The following is an 18,436-nucleotide window of genomic DNA, read 5'->3' on the forward strand; positions in this document are numbered from 1 at the left end:
CAGGTAGTTAGAAAATAGTGCCGTGAGTTCAGAAAGGTTGGGAAGCACTGGTCTATTTGTATTCTCCTTATCTGTAAAAGCATAAGAGTGTCATAATCAATAAGATCAGATTTATAGACTGTATATATTTTTTATTAATGTATGTTTGTATATTAATGATTTCCTAGATACACAAAATGTATCTATTACTTTCTTTCTTTTTTACTTTCGTATTTAATAATACATCTTCCTCCTTAGGAAGATTTAGTATTCAAATACGAAAGTACAGTACTTAAGGAATTTTCTGTCTCATTCCTTTCTTCATGCTCTGACATTGTTTCATTTTTCATTATGTGTCAATTTCTTTGTGATTTACACACACACACACACACACACACAACCTTTCTTCCTTGGGAAAGAGTTATCATGTCCTGTTGGAAATTAAATATGCTTTGGGATATAATCTAGAAGAGATAGAGAAAAAGAGAAACAGTTGACAAACTCGATTTCAAGAGAGGACACTATGAGGAACTAAAGAACTTTGAAAATTCTTTAATGAGTTTAATTGGACAGACTTGTTGCTAGGCAAGGAAGTAAATGAGATGTATACCAAATTTTGTGAAATATATGAAGGCACACAAATATTCATAACAAAACAGAGATGCAGGACCAAAAAACAGGATTGGTTCAACAGAAATTGTGAAAGGGTCAGAGAGAAAAAGACAAGAAAAGGGGTTCAATATAGGAAGAGGTCTAATCCTCAAACTTACCAACACTACCCAGACAATGAGTCACAATAACGTGACTAAAGATATGAAGAATCAACCACACACCAGAAGATGAGGAGATGACGATGTTTCGGTCCATCCTGAACAATTGACTTGATAATGGTCCAGGATGGACCGAAACGACGTTGTCTCGTGTGTGGTTTAGTCTTTGTGCCAGCACTACAAGCAAGCAAGAAACAAATACACAGCAGTGAGAAGTGAGTGAGAAAGGGATAGCGGACAAATGTAAAACAGAACCAGGTCTTTTCTATAAATTCATTAAAAGCAAGCTGTATGTAAAATATAAAATCCAGAGATTGAGAACAGGAAATAGGACTCAAGATGAATGACAAAGAAATGTGTGAAATGCTAAATGAACAGTTCCAAAGTCTGTTTGTACAAAATGAGGATTTCATAGAGTTGGACCCAATGCCAATTCAAGAGTACACCATAGAATACATAGAGGTATCTCAAGGCAAAGTGGAAAAATTACTCAAGGTGCTAGGAAGAAGTAGAGCATTTGGACCTGATGGCATTTCACCATGGATGCTGTGAAAATGTGCAACCAAGCTGAGCCTTTTACTCCAATTAATATTCCAGACATCCTTGTGCCCAGGAATCTTAGCAGATACAGACAACCATGTGCTTTACAAACCCCTTGGGACTGAGACCCGTCGGTTAACCTGTTGTGTTTGTATAAGTGACCTTAAAATCTAGGGAAAAAATATCAAATTTCATAGCATAAATTCGACAGTACAGTATTTTGTTTGTACTTACCAATACGAGACGTCCTGATCCACTTACTCTCTTGATTATCATTGCTGATGGAGCATTGTTATTTACATGGAAGAGGTGGTGGTGGATGTTGATGGTGTTGGATTGACTGAAGTGGAGATTAATGGTGATAAGGTAACCTCAGATGTTACCAAACATAATAAAATTACTGACTTTTTAGTTACAAGATTGTTCGAAGCATCAGAATGATTCCAAACACAAGTTCCTAAAGGCTGTTGTTATGTTTGCCAATCTGGCTTATGCTGCTGATGTTATCCTCTTATAAACAATTAATATTGTTAATTTGGTTTAGCATTTGGGTCAACATGTGATGAGTCAGGTGCAGGTGAGACAATGTGAGCTTTTTTGTTTCATTCTCTTTGCTCTTGATTTCAAAAGCTTCATATACAAATTGTACAGACTCATCATGTCCTTAGTTTCAAACTCACTGCTACACGTTTCTATACATGCCAGAATGCCTTCAAAATATTGCTGAACTTTTTCTATATTACATATTTCTTTTAACTTTTCTTCATCCTCTTCCTTGCCTTCATCTTCATTGCACTCTTCTGGCTTTTTTGCTGTAAATAAATCTATAATTTCATCATCTCTCATGTTTTGAAAGATTTGGGCTGCTTCGTCATAATCTATCCACTTATCTATGTCATCTTCTATTGTTTCATTCACCAGTCTTGCTCTCTGTTCTGGGGACTTAGTCTCCTTGACATAGAATAGAAGTTCCTCTCCTAATTTTACTCTTCTGGCTTTTTTGCTGTAAATAAATCTATAATTTCATCATCTCTCATGTTTTGAAAGATTTGGGCTGCTTCGTCATAATCTATCCACTTATCTATGTCATCTTCTATTGTTTCATTCACCAGTCTTGCTCTCTGTTCTGGGGACTTAGTCTCCTTGACATAGAATAGAAGTTCCTCTCCTAATTTTTTCTTCTTACTAACTTTCTTGGCCGCAAAGCCTTCAAAATCTGCCTCATCATCTTTCTCAGGAAACAGACCTGACGTAGGCCAAAAATTTTTCCACCCGTTTCTTAGTATTGTTTGCTTTACCTCGTCCCATGCACTAGCAATAGTCCAGATAGCTGACTTTATTGTGAAAACTTTAAAAAAGACCTTAACTGTTCCTGGGTGATTATTAACACGTCTGGCAAACATTCTCTTGTATTGGTTACCTTGCGGTTACTTTGTGATAGTTTCAGGGCTCAATGCTCTACTCTTTAATGTGATCCGACTTAGATTTACCTTCTCTAGGCTCACTTTCCTGTGTCTCATTGTTAGATTTTGTTCTCTTCACCATTAGGCTTCTTGCCGTTTTCTTTTATATTTTACCTTTCTATTTTCTAACGTATACAGTGTTTCCTATTCTTCCTTTTTCCTTCCCTTACTTCTAACCTTTACTTTACCTGATTCTCTCTATTTTTACCTTTTCACTTTTCTTACCTTTTATTTTTTCTTTGCTTTCATCTTTTTCTTAACTTATATCCTATTTTCCTTTCATCATTTTTTATTTTATTTTGCCATCTTATTCTTACCTTTCATCTTATTCTTATCTTCTTTCCTTTTATGCATCCTCTTTTATGGATCCTCTTTTATTTTGCACTCTTCCCTCATATTGTTTATCTCCCAATCTCTCTTCAATACATGACTTGATAATGGCCCAGTATGGACTGAAATGTCAGTCTCTTCAGTTTCTGATGTACAGTTTGATATATGGTCAGCCACATTTTTGTGCCTCATCGTCCACAAAGTAATAACATCTTAAATTTCATAGTGCCTCTACATTAATATACTAGTGTCATTGTGAACAACTGATGCTACATGGTCTTTTACTTTGCTTCACATAATTCACATGTACACTCTACTCATAATTCGATGAAATTTACTTTTTAATATTTTTTCTTCCATCCTCCTTTTTCTCTATCCCTCCTCCTCCTCCTTTTGATTTTTCTCTTTCTCTTACTCTATTTTGCTGTTGTTCTTTGCCTTTGCTCCTCCTCTTACCTCACATCTTCTCTCATATCTTTCATCTTTCATTCTCATCACTTTCTTTATCTAGTAATCATAAATTATTGTTAATTTTTGTATTTTCTTATGAAAGTTATATTTACATGTCTGTACCTTGGCAGTTGCTGTACGACCTCAGGGAGTAACAAGTCCTTTCAAGAAGTCTTTAGTCCCTGGATCTTCAAATATGTCAAGCAATGCAGGTCCAGGTGGACCATCAGGGCGCTGGGCAGGTCCCACCATGCGTGTTGATTCTTTACCTGAGCACGAGGCAAGACATCACAGTTTGATTACCATAGAATAGTAGATTATAAAGTACTCTGCTGTATATACACACATTTAAATATCCATCAAAATATAACCTTTATATAGATAACATTGTTATTGATCTTCTTTAATAATTTTTAATAAGAAACTAAGATATTGTTATTTACAGGAAGCAAATGAAGCCCTTCTTCATGGTTACTCAACGGAAGAATTATCTCAGGAAATGGCCAATCTTGAAGGACTCATGAAGGACCTCTCAGCCATCACAGCAAACCAGTTCAATTGCTGAGGTCCATCTCGATCCATAACTCTTTCCTGTGCTAGTGTTTTTGTCGAAAGTGAAATTTTCAGTGTTGTCTTGTATAAAAATGCAGCCACATGTGTACTTTGGGCAGTATGTGGTAAATGTAGATAATAAACATACTAATAGAAGTTCAAAACCATGAAATACTTTTTATATTATTTTATATATTTTTTTTTATTACTCAAAAGGGCCTCTGAATCCTGGGATTTTATTTGAGCTACTGAAAAATTTAGAGACCTTGAGTGATGTGCTTAATGTGTACTGGATGTTACCGAAATGTTTCTTTGGGAATGGCATGATGTGAACTCTATAGTGACCTCTGTATGCATGGTTTTTATCAAATTGAAAACAAATATGTATATATGTGTATAAATTTTTGAGTGCAAAGACGAAAACAAACGAGTTGAATTTAGGAAACAATCTATAGAAATGGTGAACTGTGGTGCTTCCAATTCTCCTCAGTTATTAGTTGTCTTCAACTCACATTAGGTTGGTATCGCACTAAGCAACTTTAGATTAACTTGCAGCAACATGATTAAATATAATTTTATATTTATTGTAAACGTGTGATAGTTAAGAAAAGGAAAGCTCTTTACTGGTGAATGTTTGTCACATATTATTATATATGACAATTCTCCTTATGATGATGATGGTTTCTTTTGTCCATAAATTGTATTTTATCTATTTGTGATTATAACAATACTCATTTAATATACTTAATAAAGGGAAAAAATTTTGCATATTGGCGATATAAAGTTAAAGTCAAGTAATGTAGAGTGTAGTCTGGCTTGTAGCCATCATGGTAAAGTGCCCTGTCACTTTACAAGGGTTTAAACCTATAATGTAAATATAAGATATTTTATCTTTATTAAATTAACTATAACGAAGCAAAAATGAGATGAAACAAAAGAAAATGTGGTGAACCTAATACAATCAGAGTAATAACCAATATATATATTACAAGTTTATCTGGCACAATTTTAACTATGACTTCTCATAAAGTTTTGCATATCACATTTTTGTATAGATTGATGTTGTAAAGAAATTGATGATAATAGGAAATATTTAATGCCAATATTTGACTAATCTCATTAACCCTTAAAAGTGTTTCATTCATTTGTATAACCAATCAGTTTGTGCCCTTGCATTTCTTGATACCATGAAAACTATATTGAGGGGAAAATACTCTACTATGCAGGGTAAAAATACTCCTATGTGAATGGTAAGGAAAGTATTTACCATGCAAGAAAGATAGGTATTTATAGGAAAACCAGCATTTGTTATCGAGTTAGTTGCTCAGTATGACACCACCTTTGCATTTACAGACAGAAGAAATACAAGTTAATTGTAAAATGTACACTTAAGGTGGCAAAGTGAGAATACAGCAAGGATATTGCAGGGAGATTATCACTAATAGTCTCCCCAGGTGATAATTTCCATTTTTTGGGGGTGATAATTTTGTTTTATCCAGTTGGATTAGCAATGAATACGTGACGAAGATGAATGACTCATTATTTTATACTATGAGGGGTGGCTGAGTGTTGCCTAGTCAGTGTTGTCTTGATAAACTCAGCATGTGTACTGTGGTAATAAACAGTGAATCATTAGTGATGCTTTGCAGTGCTTCTATCTCAGAAAACAAAAGACACGAGAAGCAGCATTATTTGCTTCATTAAAATGAACTTCAAAACTGAGAGAGAGAGAGGATACTACAATCAGTGTCAGGCTGATACATTGCCAGCTTGGTGTTGTTGGAAGAGTTACTTGCTGTAGCAGTTTCAGGTCTCTGTGCTCAATCACACTGAATCTTTCTGATTTGAGCAGCAAAGGGAGAGTTATGGAAATTTATATGAAGACTCCTTTGGTAACTTGGGGGAAACAAGCCTTATATTATAAATGTATGGACATTTTGCAACTACTTTATCAGCATGTGGCAAATATATAATAAATAATGTTGAATTTGATGGACCCACTTACAATGGGGTACGACCCTTGAAATCTCCAAGACTCTCGTTTTACTGGTCTAATCACATGTGTTCTTGTCTGTGCACTGTGTTTGTGTACAGACTGGATGTGCATTTATTGTTAAGAGTAATTTTAGGAACTTTTATAATGCAAGTTTTCCCAACCACACCCAGGTTTCCTTCCAAATTTTACTTATTGTTTAGTGAGAGTAAATAGAGGCTCCCTGCTGTGGGAGTAGATTGTTAGTTTTATACGACAATATTTTTTCTCTTGACAATTACAATAATTGTTAAAGGGGAAACTGTATGTCTAATGCAGAGGTTACTTTTATACAATTAGAAGTTTTTAGTTGAAGCATTTCACTGAAATTTTGTAAATGGGATGTTAATTTATTAAAAAAAAAAAAAGAGCTTGGAATATTTCCAGCTGAATTTTTTTTTTTCAGTGGGATATGGCAGTTTCTGGTAAACTACATAAATTACTCTGAGCTGGATTATAACAGCTATGATTGCACAAACTTGTCATGAACACAGTTTTGCAATGAAATATTATACTTGTATTTCTCATTTTAAACTATGTTATAATTTAGCATTATCATATTCATGCTCATCTCATCAAAGTCATTTTCATAATTTATCATCCTCATAACTTACAAATACATGCATTTATTTGTATTTTTTACTTTATTAATAAGTGTATTGTGAAATAACAACTGTGAATACATGACTGAAGTACAGCATTGAGACTTGATGAACTGAATTGAAATAGTCTAGCGGATGACATGATGAATTGTTTATCACTGTATTCTTAATGTAGCATAGTATATATTACCTGATTTCCACTATAGTAGTCATATTTCATAAAATGCATTGGCTGTTATCTGGCAGAATTTATAAGAATTCCAGTGGTTGAAAGGTCTTTCTTTTAATACAAAAAAAGTAAATTTGTTCTAAATTTAAAAATAAATATTTTTCAAATGTACAAGTTTGCAATATCTGTCCTCAGTCATTTTACCTAATGAAGGAGTTCCCATGAACACATATTAACATGATAGGAAATGCATTTATTATAAATGCTCAAACAATTATACATTTTAATCTTTGTAAGATCAAATTTTTAATACAACTTGCCATGTAAATAAAATTTAATTTTCAATAACTTTATAAATGATTGATAGAATTCAATGCTCATTTTGTACAGTTGTGTTGTCTGGTATGTGGTTTGTAGTATTAAGTGGCTGAGGTGTTTGTTTATATTTTTGTAAACACTGCAGTACAAATAGCTGTTGCAGCAGATGATCTATAAAATATTAATGTAGACTTACAGTGTTGAAATGTTTTCAAAGTAATTGTGTCTTAAGTAATCAGTCAAACAAGTGTTAACTACATTACTTTTAAACATTTTAGTACAGACAATCACATGCTTTCAGGACACCTCAAGACCGAGACTGAACAAATAACCTGTTGTGTACGGGTAGGATGTGTATGTACAGATGTACAGATGTTGTGTACCATCATCCTAAAATTCTAGGGGAAAAACAAAATTGACAGTACTTTGTACTCACCAATATGAAGCTGAAGATTATTGTTTAAGGTGTAATTATTTAGATGGTAAAGGTGGTAGATGTTAATGGTGTTGAGTTGACTGAAGTGGAGATTGATGGTGATAAGAGGCACCTTCAGATGTTGAAGTGCTTGTACCACTCACACTGCATTGTTAACACTTTGCACCATAGGTCTACTCACTGCCTTTCAATTACATATTTATTTATCACTTTCACTTGTAGAAAAGTAGTTAGAGATGAGAATGTCTGAAAGTGCAGTCTTGCTCATTTCATATTTAGCACATGCAACACTTCTCAAGATCCCACTTTCCACCTTATAAGTTCAACTCTCTTCTAGAATGTTATCACTGACCTCTTTTTCTTAGTTTTCTCACTTGTAGAAGCTTTCATCGACATTTGGAGCTGACATGGAACAAGGGCGTTCCTAAATAAATAAATAAATACAGTACATAAATATAAATATACACACGTGCACAAACACAGCAGAACCTCAGCTGACGAATGCCCTAACAGTATTTACAAATTTTCCTGGTTACAAGGCTCAATTTCTTCGTAAAATTTGATTCGGTTTATGAGCTTTGCCTCGAGTTGCGAGTTTGTTGATACACGCATGGGTCGACGGAGCACGTGGTTCCTGGTGGTACAGGCAACTATGCTTCAGTTTAACAGTGCCTCCCCTGAAGTGACAATTGCGCTTGAATTCTTTGTAAAGAATTACATTGTTTTTCAGCTTTTTTGGTTTCTAACATAAAAGTAATTATTATATACCATGCCATGGGCCCCAAGAAAGTCAATGGTAAGGTTCAACCTATGAAAACACATGTGAGGATGACCTGGATGACCTTAGAGGAAAAACAAGTCTCTATGAAAATAAGTTCTTAGTGAGACAAGCAAGCAGTGAGCCACAACCAGGTCCTAGTGGTATGCAGGCTAAACATAGGAGAGAGAGTACCCCAGAGAAGTCATATTCCTGATGTTATAATGGAAGAGGACTTCCCTTCCAAACACTAACACCTCTCCTCCTTCCTCCCTCCTCACCATCTTCCATACGTCAACGAGTCATCAATAAAGGTAAGCTATAACTCGTACATACTATAATACAAAATAATTGTTTTTATTATGTATGAAATGTATTTTGAAGTTAATATTTGTGGGAGTGTTTATATAAATATATATAATATTACATACATAGTGTATATGTATATATACACTGTATATGTATATATATATAAACAAAATCAGAGAAATAAATGCTCCAGTGCCTTGTGACAAATCAAAACAGTAGGCTATGAGCTCAAGAGTCACATGAGTAAGTGATGGCCAGTACGATCAATGGGCACTAGGCCCATCCACTTTATCACACATTTTTATTTGGACTGTCTTCCTGCCTCACCACTTATTTTACTAACTATATTGGTACAAACCCAAAATAAATAACTGGCATTTCCAGGTAAGTAGTGTCCAGAAAGCATTTGATTGTCTGTGTCCATAATAGTGGGGAATCTAATTATAATCTTCATATAAAAAAATTTATGGTTATTCTGGATTGCTTGTGTGTTTATCCATCTTTCCAACTGGGCATGTTGTCTATCACACTTGTGTGTCCAAAATTTTTGAGTCACTAAACTAAATTTTATGAAACTTCATACGTATATATACAGTATATATATATACTGTATATAATATACTGTATGTATATACTGTGTGTGTGTATATATATATATATATATATATATATATATATATATATATATATATAATATATATAATATATATAATATATATAATATATATAATATATATATATATATATATATATATATATATATATATATATATATATATATATATATATATATATATATATATATATATATATATATATATATATATATATATATCAGTACTATATATATATATATCAATCTACTTCCACTAGATGATATATCATGAAGAAAAACTCTTGTTTATGCTTAAAGGCCAAAGTCGAGGGCAAAATTTAACTTTTTCATATCTTCATGTACCCATGAATTATCTCTTTAAATATTGTGCTTCAAACACTGACTATACTTGTATGTTAGAAGTTAAGTCACAGGTTGCGGTCAAATAATATCCACTGGCGGGGCATCCTTGCCTTATGGACTGTTCATAGTTGCATGCAAATGAAGTAATTAGCTAAAGAATTAAATTTATATTAAGATCTTTCAAAATATTGTCACATTATATTACTCAGCCACTGAATCCTGACAAACAAGTTCCTTCCAAGAATTCTCTTGTAAAAATAGTCACTCAAAATGTTCTCAATAAACCGAGATGTATTTGTGTTTGTGTATTTACTGTAACTTCCTGAATCTAATACAAAACTTTATAATAAATAAATACACATAATGGTCATTGATAACAGCAGTATCATCATCTTTACCATGTTCCATACTTCAATGGTGTGGGTAGGTGTCACCTTGGAAAGGATAGGGACGTAGCACAGTAAGCTTCTAATTTTGCATAGAGAGATTTAATGTGGACTACTTTTATGTAGGGTAAAATATGTTACCATTTGTTAGTTTAACACTCAAGATGACTGGAAATGCATCTCATCATGTACTGTATAGGAAAATGACTGAAGATTTTATAAAGTAATCTATCCATTTGCACACTACACAGCATCACTGAGCACACCACCACAGCTATGAAAATCGTCCACATCATCACAACCTCATTTTAATAAGATTAGTTGCACTGTGTTCATTAGTTGTATGTAAACATTCACTCCCTTCTCACAAACTGGTGCTGCCTAATCTTGTTCCCTACCATTTGTTGTGTGTACTACTCAAACACGACCCTCGGGCACTCTTGCACTCACCATGTCTTCCCATTGTCTCAGTCTTGCACTCCTACACTAAAAATTTGATTAAGTAGACCTTGTCACTTTGTCATCAATTGTTCATCATCTTTCCATGGTATTTTTTTTGTGAAATCTATTTTATTTTAACATACCACTCAAGAGTGTCCATTTCTCCAGCTCTCATTCTTGAGTTTAGTCTCATCATGCCTTACAAAAATTCACATACATTTAAAAGGAAAGAGCTACCTCTACTTTATGCAATTATCTTGCTAAAGCTCTTCCTATTTTGTTTTGCCTAATCAAGGCTTTCATTACTCTACCCACTTTCCTGATGTACATAACGGAACTTTCACAAATTTCTCTATTAATCACACAAAAACTGATTCATTCTCTTCCTTTTCTGGGGGAAGCCCCTATGGCTTCCCGGAGCTATCCAGGCTGATAAGGATATCCCTAACTTTTGGCATCAGTCGATGTGGGTGGAATTCTAGGCTCACCGGAGACCACAAGCCAGAACCTGGCCCCCTCAGAGAGGCACAAGGAGCAATGGCCTATAGAAATCCACATGTAATTTTGGAGTATTCTATATCTGCCATTGTCTGGGACAGGCACCAGGAAAGGTAAGCGCCCCAAAACAAACTCCTATTCTGGTTAAAACGACGAAAATAGACAAAAGAATGGACAGAACTCCCCAAATAAAAACGAGCAAAGGAGCATGATGTCACACGAGTCGCTCGGCATGGCTGTGCAGCTCCCCCTCCCTGGGAGTGGGAAGGGGGAGACCAAGACCCCCGCACCGGCGATCCACACCATTGATCGGTGTGTTTATTTATCTCTTTTTCCTCATTGGTTTTGTGACATGCTGATACATGAATACCTCCATGAAGAGGTTCATGAATATGTTAGTCCAGAAATCTTATGTCTCTTGTATCAAAGGCCTTTCAATCTATTGTTTTCACATTGAAAAGACATCGCCCAATCACTTTGGCTGGGCAGAAGAGCAACGATCTCACTTCATGCAGGTCAATGTTCAATCCTCGACCATTCCTTTCCCTGTCCCATCCCAAATTCTGTTCCTGATCAAAGTGCTAAATAGTCTTACTGGTTTGGCACTGCTCCTGATCGTTCCCTTCCCCTGTCATATTGAAGTCTCCAAGTACTATCACTCATCCTTTATCTCTATTTTTTTATTACCTCACTCAATTTTATTACAAGACCTTTTTATTTGTTGTCTATTTCTTCTTATGCTTCTTCCTGTATGAAAGCCATACTCTCTGTCTGTCTGTTACTGTATCATTTCTCTCCAGGTATTCTACCCATTTGGTTTTCACTATTTTTTTTATAGCGTTTTGACTACCACACTTGTCAGCAATATGGGTCTATAATTGAGAGGGTCTTCTCCACTACCATTTTTCTAGATTAGAACTGCTTGCCTTTTCCTTGTATCTGCTAAGATTCCTGTACACAAAGATGCCTGAAATATCAATTGAAGTGAAATGCTCAGCTCGGGTGTGCATTCTCTCAGAACCCAAAGAGAAATTTTATCTGTGCCAACTGTTTTGCTTCTTCCTAGCACTTGAATCTGACACTGTGTCTGATTCTCTAAATGTCTAATTTTACACAAACACTTTGAAATTGTCATTTAGTGTTTCTCACATTTCCTATTCATTTTCTGTGAATCTGTCCCCCATTTTCAATCTCTGAATTTTATGCTTTACAAGCAACTTACTTTTAATAAATTTATAGAAAAGGCCTGGTTGTGTTTTACATTTATCTGCTACCCCTTTTTCAACGCTTCTTTCTGCCTTCTCACTGCTGTGTAGTTATTTCTTGCTTGTTTGTATTGCTGGTATATTTGAGGATTAGGCCTTTCCCTATTGGTAAGGTAAGGTAATTATCAGAAGAAAGCTTTAAGCAATTGCAACTATAGAGTACATGGAAGGGATCAGGGTATGAATTTGGGATGGAACAGAGAAAAGGAATGGTGTCAAACCTGTTGGACAATAATGGATCAAGTGGTTGGGCAATCTTCCTATAATGAACCTATTTTTTCTCTCTCTTTGGCCCTCTTGCAATTTCTATTGAACAAGTTGTTTTCTAGTTCTGTACCTTTGTTTTGGTATAAAGTTTTTGGTGCCTTCATCACATATCTAACAAATTGACATACATCATTTACTTCCTCTCCTAACAAGTAACAAGTCACTCCAATCAAATTCATTAGCAAATTCTCTAAGTTATTGATCTTGATTTAATTTGATTTCAGTTTTCCATAGCATTCTCTCCTATCTTGAGATGATTTTGGGGTTTAGTGTCCTTGTGGCCCGGTCCTCGACCAGGCCTCCATTTTATTACACATCCCCAGGAAGTAGCCTGTAGCAGCTGTCTAGCTCTCGGGTACCTATTTCCCGCTAGGTTTAGTTTAGTCTCCATGGTGTAGTGGTAAGACACTCGCCTGGCGTTCCGCGAGCGCTATGTCATGGGTTCGTATCCTGGCCGGGGAGGATTTACTGGGCGCAATTCCTTAACTGTAGCCTCTGTTTAACGCAACAGTAAAATGTGTACTTGGATGAAAAAACGATTCTTCGCGGCAGGGGATCGTATTCCAGGGACCCTTAGGATTAAGGACTTGCCCGAAACGCTACGCGTACTAGTGGCTGTACAAGAATGTAACAAATCTTGTATATATCTCAAAAAAAAAAAAAAAAAAAAAAAATAGGTGAATAGGGGCATCAGAGTGAAAGGAACTGCCCATTTGTTTCTGCCTCCGCCGGGGATTGAACCCAGAACCTTAAGACTACAAATGCCTTGCGCTGTTCACTCAGCCTTCAGGCCCCTTTATGGGCCTAACGGGTAAATTATAATTAGCGCACTATAAATTATTACATATAATAATGATGATTTCACTAAGCAACAACATATACAATAGTGTAAGCTTTGAAAATCTTAGAAAATGAGTTGTATGAAAGTCAACAGAAAATTATTTTCTGACCAGGGGGAGAAAGATACTGGCAGTATGGGGCGTTAAAGTTTATTGAAGATTAAATTCTGCAGAACATGTAAATATATAAAGTTCACATAAAGTAAGTAATTATATAAAGTTTATATTAAACACGGTTTATATTATAGACTTAACAAAGTTGATATTATATAAAACTTAATAATGAACATGTAAATATACAAAGTTTCAAATATAATTTAAGGAATATATAACGTTTATATTAAAATATATAAAGTAAATATATAAAGTAAATATATAAAGTAAGAATTAACAGTAACAATTCCAAGGACTAGATTTAACTTAAAAGGTACACCCGTAGTAAGTATGAGACCTTAGCCTATAGTGACATGGAAACTAATTCTGCAGAAACCTAAAGGTTAACTGGTACTAGAATTAAGGCCGAGTGCAAATGTGTAGTAATTATATAACACTAGGATATAACAGGCAGGACACAAAGAATAACTAATAAGTGAGAGACCACATAACACGTAATGTACCCGGCCAAGAGGCCGTAAAAGACCTAATGGATAAGGAGAAGGGGGTGTGACTACAAGTAGGGCTTACTAGCACCTAGACTGGGCAAAGTATTAGCTGCGGACAGCGGGACACTTGGGGACCGGCGCTGCACCCCCCTTCCCACATGCAGTGGGGAGACAATCGGGACAACTGTGCAAAGCATGACGGGGGTACAAAAGCAGCCGCTTGCAAAGGGGGGGAGGGTGGGGTTTTGCGAGGGCAGCGGCGAGGGCAGGCGGAGTGAGGCGGAGCCCTATTGTGCGCCCGTATTTATACGACCCCAAACTGCCCGCGCAACGCCGCGGGACGCGCTGCGCAATTGTTTATTTCTCCCCCGCCAGAAACATCCCCGCTTGTGATGCAAGCAGTGACCATTTTCTGACCAGGGGGAGAAAGATACTGGCAGTATGGGGCGTTAAAGTTTATTGAAGATTAAATTCTGCAGAACATGTAAATATATAAAGTTCACATAAAGTAAGTAATTATATAAAGTTTATATTAAACACGGTTTATATTATAGACTTAACAAAGTTGATATTATATAAAACTTAATAATGAACATGTAAATATACAAAGTTTCAAATATAATTTAAGGAATATATAACGTTTATATTAAAATATATAAAGTAAATATATAAAGTAAATATATAAAGTAAGAATTAACAGTAACAATTCCAAGGACTAGATTTAACTTAAAAGGTACACCCGTAGTAAGTATGAGACCTTAGCCTATAGTGACATGGAAACTAATTCTGCAGAAACCTAAAGGTTAACTGGTACTAGAATTAAGGCCGAGTGCAAATGTGTAGTAATTATATAACACTAGGATATAACAGGCAGGACACAAAGAATAACTAATAAGTGAGAGACCACATAACACGTAATGTACCCGGCCAAGAGGCCGTAAAAGACCTAATGGATAAGGAGAAGGGGGTGTGACTACAAGTAGGGCTTACTAGCACCTAGACTGGGCAAAGTATTAGCTGCGGACAGCGGGACACTTGGGGACCGGCGCTGCACCCCCACCGCAGGCCAGCGGCCGGACCCCCCCCCCGAAGGGCGAGTGCCAGCTGGCCGCGTGAGGCACTCCATGTAGCAGAGCAACAACGTCCCGTCTGACGTAGGATGTGAGCACTATACTCTTCCGCCTGCCGTTTGCCATTATTTCTGATGTGGCGAGCCCGTCCCGAGACAGCTGGGTGCGGAGCGTAGTCATCTGAAGTCAAGCCTAGCGCCGAGAGGGCAGCGCGTAGGATCCTGGAGAAATCTCGCCTGGTGACAGGAGCGCTTGTTGGATCTGTGCTTGTAGGATCCGAAGAGTGTTGATTCCTGACCATGTAAGCGATACCTGGTCCAGTCGGAGCGTGCGTCGATTTTTTGTCGCGTAGCTCACCTCCCCCGGGCTGAAAGATATAAGGCAGTAAGGGTGGGCAGAAGCGGCGTGCAGTGATATCGTGACAGGCAAGAGCACAGACGAGAGGGAAACCCTAGCTGAATCAATACGGAGACGAAAAACGGGGGAGGGAGCCCGGCAGCAGGAATTAAGAGAAACCTTAATTAACAATCCTGGATGAATAAAGAGCATCCGAATAATTATACTGTAGCAATGAAGGGGGGGCTAACAAATCTAAGAATCTTCCAGCAAACGGAATGGGGAAGTACCTTTGCTAAGAGCAAAGGTGGGAGAAAACCGGGAGGAGAACAGCAAGGAGGCACAAAGCAACTATAACAGGGTAAGACGAAACACTATAAATCTTGAATATAAACAATACATATACCAAGAAAGGGTATAACAACTAAGCAACATATACATAAACAATAAAATGTTTATTGTATGTTTTGCGAGGTTTTGCGAGGGCAGTTTTGCGAGGGCAGCGGCGAGGGCAGGCGGAGTGAGGCGGAGCCCTATTGTGCGCCCGTATTTATACGACCCCAAACTGCCCGCGCAACGCCGCGGGACGCGCTGCGCAATTGTTTCTTTCTCCCCCGCCAGAAACATCCCCGCTTGTGATGCAAGCAGTGACCATTTGACGTTGGAATATCTATAGGGTACACTACTGCAAACAGGTCCACAAGAAGTCACGATGTTTGAGGTCCACTACCACCCAAAAGGATAGATATGGGGTCCACTTACAACTGTTAGGTGGGTATTGGGTCCACTACCACAGCTGGATAGGTATGGGGTCTACTACTGCCCACAGGGTGGGTATAGGAATCACCGCCCATTGGATGGGTATGGGGCTCACTACCACCTACAGAACGGGTATGGGGTAGAGTTGCCTTTTGACATAGCTGGAGTGCATGAACTGTGTAAAATCCTGGTTTGTGTCTCGGAGAGGCTGTAGGATCCAAGTAAATTCAGTAAAACTTCTGGTTGCAATTCTTTTGATCATGTCGTAGCTTAGTTGATTAAGGCAGCGTCTGGAATGCTCTTGGACGTAGGTTCGAATCCTCGTCACGGCCCTTGTGGATTTGTTCATTTGATGCATCACGCTATTGTGATTTCTGTGTAATGGGGTCCACTACTGCTAAGAGGATGGATATATGGTCCACTAATGCCCACAGGATGAGCACGGGGTCCACTATCGCCCGCAGGGTGGAAATTTATTTATTTTTATTTAAATACAGACATATATATAAATATAAGTACATTACAGCACATTGAAAGCTTTGATTGAAAGCACTGATTGCTTGACTGATAATATGACAAAGATTAGTAGGCACATTAAAGCACACTGATACCACATATACGATGACAACAATGTTTAATGGTAAAGTTGTAAGGTTTAGGTATATATATTTGGGGATTGCGTAGCACACAATCTACTACCCCATATCCACTACTGGATATGGGGCCCACTACAACCTGTAGGATAGGTAAGGGGCCTACAACCGCCCATAGGATGGGTATGGGATCCACTACCATCCACAGTATTGGTATGGAGTCCACTACCGCACAGATGTGGGGGGTAGTGGACCCCATACTCATCCAACAGTTGGTAGTGGACGCCATGCACATCGAGTGACTATAGTTGTGAACCCCTATATATCCATCATGAGGATACACTGGCAGTGTTGAAGGTAGCAATGTTCAGTGTACAGGTGCTCAAGTAGGAAGACTTGAGAGGCAAGACCGACGAGAGGCATCAACATCAGAGTCTGGTGTCACGTGACAGACTTGACGTGGTGAGAGTTAATGTATTATGTTATCCCGTCGTTATAGATGTTCTCTAGTACCCCGAGACGGCCTTGGTTGCCTTTCTTACTGTCTGGCTGTGGTCGTCTGAGGTAAAGGTTACAATAAGACAGCTATAAGCTTATAAATCTCATGGTAAACATACAGCTCTAAATGGCAAAACTGAAGAGTTTAGAGCTGTAGAAGGCGTGTAGGAAGGAGCTGGGAACCGGCTGACATCCTATAAGACTGTTCTTGAGAATTGGGCGCTCGAGGAGTACCGTGGAGAGACGGAAACGGAAATAGCGTGGAAAGTGACGGGAAGTCTTGTTTTGAAGACAAGAGGAGCGCCGAGGACCCTTCCGGCGTCACGAAGTGATCGTCGTGGATTCTGCACTCGTGGAGAATAATGTTCTGAACAATGTCATCATGGACGTTAACAGTTATTATAAAGCATAAATGTTCACACTTCATTAAGTTAAAATAACTTAATTTGTCATTAAATTAAGCAATATCTTGTCAATTGAATGCAAATATTTAACATCATCCAGTGTTGTGTCATGAACTTTGGGTTGTTGGGTTTCTTAGTTGGTTATAGCATATTTATTTATTTATTTATATACAAGAAGGTACATTGGGTTGATGAGAGTACATAGTATTAAATGTTTTTACATTCTTGTAAAGCCACTAGCACGCATAGCGTTTCGGGTCCTTAAACTAACAGATAATTTTACGTAGGTAAGTTCTATCAAAATGGAAAAAAAAATTAGTCAGTAAAAAAATTTGACTAAGATTAGTATATACATTAATGTAAAAATTGAGAGTTATCAACAGGTACATTGTAGCATAATTTGAGGATTATTTTAAACTATAATGCAGTAAAATATGCGTTCAATATAACAACCATGATATAAGGTGATAGCAATGGTTACAATGGTAGAGTTGTATGGCTTAGGTACATATATTGGGGGATTGGGTAGCACTAGATGCAGTGCGAGTTTAAAGCACTAGGTAGGAAACTATGAAAATGATATTAGGTACTTTTTGGTTCTAGTTTTGAATAAGGCAAATGTTGGACAGCTTTTCAATTCGTTAGGGAGTGAGTTCCAGTAGTGGCCTGGCGTTCCGCGAGCGCTTTGTCATGGGTTCGTATCCTGGCCGGGGAGGATTTACTGGGCGCAAATCCTTAACTGTAGCCTCTGTTTAACTCAACAGTAAAATGGGTACTTGGTTGTGGAAACGATTCTACGCGGCGGGGATCGTA

The 18,436-nt window shown here is 37.2% G+C and overlaps 1 protein-coding gene across 1 annotated transcript in view; it reads left to right on the plus strand.

Annotated features, from left to right (window-relative positions):
• The window catches only part of LOC123766238 (neogenin protein frazzled), a gene marked incomplete at its 5' end in the record, with an annotated part of 79,128 nt that extends 72,074 nt beyond the window's left edge, over window positions 1-7,054 (plus strand). Inside the window, 2 exon segments of the mRNA XM_045755259.2 lie at window positions 3,664-3,812; window positions 3,978-7,054. Of these exon segments, the coding sequence (XP_045611215.2) occupies window positions 3,664-3,812; window positions 3,978-4,097 (269 nt within the window). The 3' untranslated portion in view covers window positions 4,098-7,054.
• Between the last annotated feature and the right edge of the window lie 11,382 nt (window positions 7,055-18,436).

Source organism: Procambarus clarkii, chromosome 9, assembly GCF_040958095.1.
Source record: "Procambarus clarkii isolate CNS0578487 chromosome 9, FALCON_Pclarkii_2.0, whole genome shotgun sequence".
NCBI classification, from domain to species: domain Eukaryota; kingdom Metazoa; phylum Arthropoda; class Malacostraca; order Decapoda; family Cambaridae; genus Procambarus; species Procambarus clarkii.